This window comes from Cynoglossus semilaevis, chromosome 14 (assembly GCF_000523025.1).
Source record: "Cynoglossus semilaevis isolate Cse_v1.0 chromosome 14, Cse_v1.0, whole genome shotgun sequence".
Taxonomy (NCBI): Eukaryota; Metazoa; Chordata; class Actinopteri; order Pleuronectiformes; family Cynoglossidae; genus Cynoglossus; species Cynoglossus semilaevis.
In genome coordinates, this window is record NC_024320.1 from 18,525,295 (window position 1) to 18,529,438 (window position 4,144).

Here is a 4,144-nt window from a genome sequence, read left to right on the forward strand (position 1 = left end):
CTCTCTACTTTCTGCTTCCAAGGCAGGTGTGCTAACCGCTACACTACAGCACCGACAACACACTGTACAAACAGTTTTTTTAAGTGTCAAGGAAATGTGATTGACCTTGTTTATACATCATACTTTTAATACTGGTTTGACACCTGGACCAGTTCACCAGTCCATCACAGCGCCTCATAGTTGTGGGTCAAGGGTCTGCAGGAAGTGCAGTCCATACAGAAAGAGCAGTACGACTTGAACCTTTGACCTTCTTTCTGAAAGGCACAGGCTCTAACCACCCTGCCGGAACCACTGGCAGCCACAGTAAATTTTGCTATTTTAATAAAACCATATTATGCCTAAGGGGAGCAGCGGGCTGTTAGTCTACCTAGAAAATACACAGATAAAAATAAAAAACACTAAAATAAAGTCTGACTCACACCTACTGTTCAGGGAATCGACAGAACACTGTAAAACCACACTAATGCTATCACTAATGGGTTCATCTCAAACTCTGAAAGGCTCGGAGTAAACAGGGCTAAGGTTGACTGTGTTATTGACAGTTATGACTAAATAACTTGGACCGTAGGTAGTAAATTAAAGAAGATTTATTTATCAGTCATGATAAAATACATATAACTGAAAAACAAACAGACAGACATCACTCCTAGGAATAAACTGCAAATGAATACTCCTCCACCAGGTGACAGCAGATGGCTATAAAAACAAAACAAACAGGACTTTCTTCAATTCCTGAGTGTGTCAGCATTGTGTTCAACTAAACAAGCGAGGGTTTCCAGAGTAATTACATCTTTTAAATCAGACTCTAGGTAGTCAATGGACACTGGAAACTTGGACCTAACACTATTGTAAATTTAATTTCACATATAACCAATCAAAGTGCTGATGCTCTGGCTTACAGGAACGAGTGCGCAATCACAAGTACAGAAGCGTGGGGGATCTGGAGAAGGATATTTTCCTGCTGTGTCACAACGCTCAGACCTACAACCTGGAAGGATCTCAGGTCAGTTCTGAGGAGGATTCTTCTTCTATTTTCATAGTTTCTATTTAATCCATGCAGTAATGAAAGAGTGAATGGATGGATTCATGCCTGTCCATGCGTGTGTCTCTGTTCACCTGGACAGATCTACGAGGACTCAATAGTCATCAAGTCTGTTTTTGAGAGTGCGAAGCAGAGAATCGTCACAAATGAGGAACAGAAAGAGACGGTCAGCACGAGTCACGGTGACGATGGAGGCCGAGCTGGAGAAGACCAGTTTATTCCCTCAGAAGGTGCCACGTATAGTCTATGACTGTATATGAAAAGGATTGTTTTCATACCATCCATTAAATGGCAAAATGAGTTGATAAAACTTTTCCCTATGGATCTTGTATTTAAAGTCAAGCACACAGTATTGTGAGACTTACAGTACCTCTTCCTGACTGCTGGGTGGTGCTAATTTTATGTGTCACATGTCTTGTCTGGACCACTGGCTGATAGACCACCAACAGCCAGAATTAGCTAAAAATGACCCCACAGTTCTGTGTAGTACCTCATTCCAACCACTGTGCACTGAATCATTAAATCTTTGCCAGTATTAATTACGCACGAGTCCATGTTCACTGAGGTAAGGTCAGGCATGGGCAAACTAAGGCCCGGGGGGCCGGATGTGGCCCGCTCAGCTTTTTAATCTGGCTCGCACAAACGTTCCCAAATTCTATAATTTATTTATATTATCATTATACTTCTTCCTTTTCTCTCCCATTTTTCACCAAAAGACGGCATACGATATGATAAAAGCATTTTAGCCTTTATGCATGACTTTTACATGTCATTTATCTTAGTTCACATGAACGCTCCTGACCCTGTTCAATTGTAGGACCAACTGTGGCCCACGAGTCAAAAAGTTTGCCCATGTCTGGGTTAGGCCGTCTAACCCTGCTAACACCCACAGTCTTACTTTTTTTTTAAGTTTTACTGGTGGATCTTAATTACGTTACTGCCACCTACTGGGTCTTTGTAACATTGGGAAATATTTAATCAAAACGATGTCCAGGACAAACACTCACGGGACCCTTATTATGGACTGTTTTATAAGTGATTCAAACTGTGTTGTTGAAAAGCTGTAAGATTTGATAAACAGTTTAAACAACCATATATTTTTTAAAAAACTGTTTTCTGATTTCTCTGTCGTCCATATTTTTTAAAAAAAACTGTTTTCTGATTTCTCTGTCGTTAACTAGTGAAACCATTACCGGTTCATCTAAACAAGGGGACTAAGGAGGAGAGGAGCAGAAACACAATGGCCAAGAGGCTTCACAGCAACTTGGACAGTGACGACAATCTAGAAGACAACACCACTAAAGACGAAGGGTGAACTGGGTGAAAGGTCAAAAAGGTCTCCTTTTTTGTATGATTCAATGTCAGTTCACTGCCACATCCTTTCTCATTTGAATTCTCACATTCTGGGAAAAATACATCTCTTCAATAACAATACAGGAAGAGCCATTTAGAGAGATTCGCTCATGGAATTTTCTTTTTTTTTTTTGATGATGATGACTCATTCCACTTGCTGCACTTTTTCGTATTCAGTTTGGCTTCCACAGTAATTATACTTTTCATTTTCTGGTCTCTGTGATTGCTTCTGCAGTTATTACTGTAAGACACACTGTTTCACTGACTGTTTTTAATCTGTATATTTGATTGTATAAAAGCCTTCATACGTCTACAAGCATGATGATTTATAGATAAATATATACAGTGTACACGTCTCCTGAAACCAGCTTCATTAGAGAGGACATTTGAAGAGGACGATGATGATGCATTGATTATGAGAGAATGGAAGCACAAAGCAGGGTCGTTTGAATACAGTATCACCACAACTGAGGGAGTGACATCGTCCAAGAATACACCGAGTTAAGGTATAAAGTCAAAGGGATTCCTGAGTACTTGAGCCGGTGCCTTCTGTCTAAGGAGGTAAGGCAGGGAAATGTCGCGGCGGAATGTTAGGATCTTAGTTAAGCATTTTTCTATCTTTTGTGATACCGTGTATTCACATACTGTACAGTCTGTGATAAGTAATAAAAAAACCCGTCATATTTCATTCCCTTGCCTTTCCTGTTTGGGGGGACAGAGGACATCATTGTTAAGACAATCCATACAAACATGTATCGCCTAAGCACTTGCAAAATAAATTTTACCAAGAAAAAAAAAACCAAAACAACAAAAACCTGTGGTTTCTTTTTTATCATCATGACAGAGAAGTATTTAAAGTGGAAACATTTAAGACCACATGAATTTGCCTTGATTGAAATGTGTAATTCCATTATCAGCCAACAGGTGGGGCAAGATAACTGCTTGATTATCCTTACAGGAGCAGTTTTTGTGTGTTTCAAGGTGACACCAGGACGTGTCATCAGTTGCTCTCACAGCTTTATAACTGTACAGATGTAGATGTGTCTGTTAGCTGCTGTTGTTCTACTGCATCTAATCGTTACTTTCTTAGGACACATTCTAATTCCCATAGGAAGTTTAATAATAATAATAATATTAATTTAAACTTTATTGATCCCACACTTGGGAAATTCTTGTGCTAACATCAGATCTGATGCAACAGGCGCCACCTATGTGCTTCCTCTGGGAATTGGACCCAGGACCCCCTGCTCTATGCTTCCGAGGCAGGCGTGCTAACCGCTACACTGTGGAACCACTGTTTGTAATGCAACAGAATTTACCCCTGGGGATCAAAATAATCTGATTGAACCTCTTCCATGATGCTTTGATTATTCACACTATTAGATATATTAGACGCACACACATATATATATATATATATGCATGACGTACCACACAGTCCCATCTGTGGCCGTGTCACAGCCAATCTGCGCCCACACAGTCACGCGCTTATGGTTTTCTCTTTGCGAATGGCGTCAGTGGTTGAACGACAGCGGTGAAGTCACGAGTGCCCGACGTAATGACGACATATGGACAAGACGGATGACTTTGACGTTCACCTGATGATGTCTGTATTGAGAATACTAGAATTTTAGAACTGAAGAAGTCTCTTGGATGAAGAGGAGATGAAGACAGTTGTTTCTTTTCTTTCACTTCTGTTTAAAGGTTTCTTAATTTCCCAAAGAACACTCCTGAGGGATTAATAAAGAT

The 4,144-nt window shown here is 40.2% G+C and overlaps 1 protein-coding gene across 1 annotated transcript in view; it reads left to right on the forward strand.

Moving 5' to 3' along the window:
- LOC103389986 (probable global transcription activator SNF2L2) overlaps positions 1 to 3,462 on the forward strand; it is a 7,802-nt gene extending 4,340 nt beyond the window's left edge. The window contains exons 4-6 of the mRNA XM_008325656.3: positions 902 to 1,003; positions 1,125 to 1,272; positions 2,224 to 3,462. Coding sequence (XP_008323878.1) covers positions 902 to 1,003; positions 1,125 to 1,272; positions 2,224 to 2,357 — 384 coding nt within the window. The 3' untranslated portion in view covers positions 2,358 to 3,462. The remainder of the gene's footprint in view (positions 1 to 901; positions 1,004 to 1,124; positions 1,273 to 2,223) is intronic.
- Positions 3,463 to 4,144: the final 682 nt, after the last annotated feature.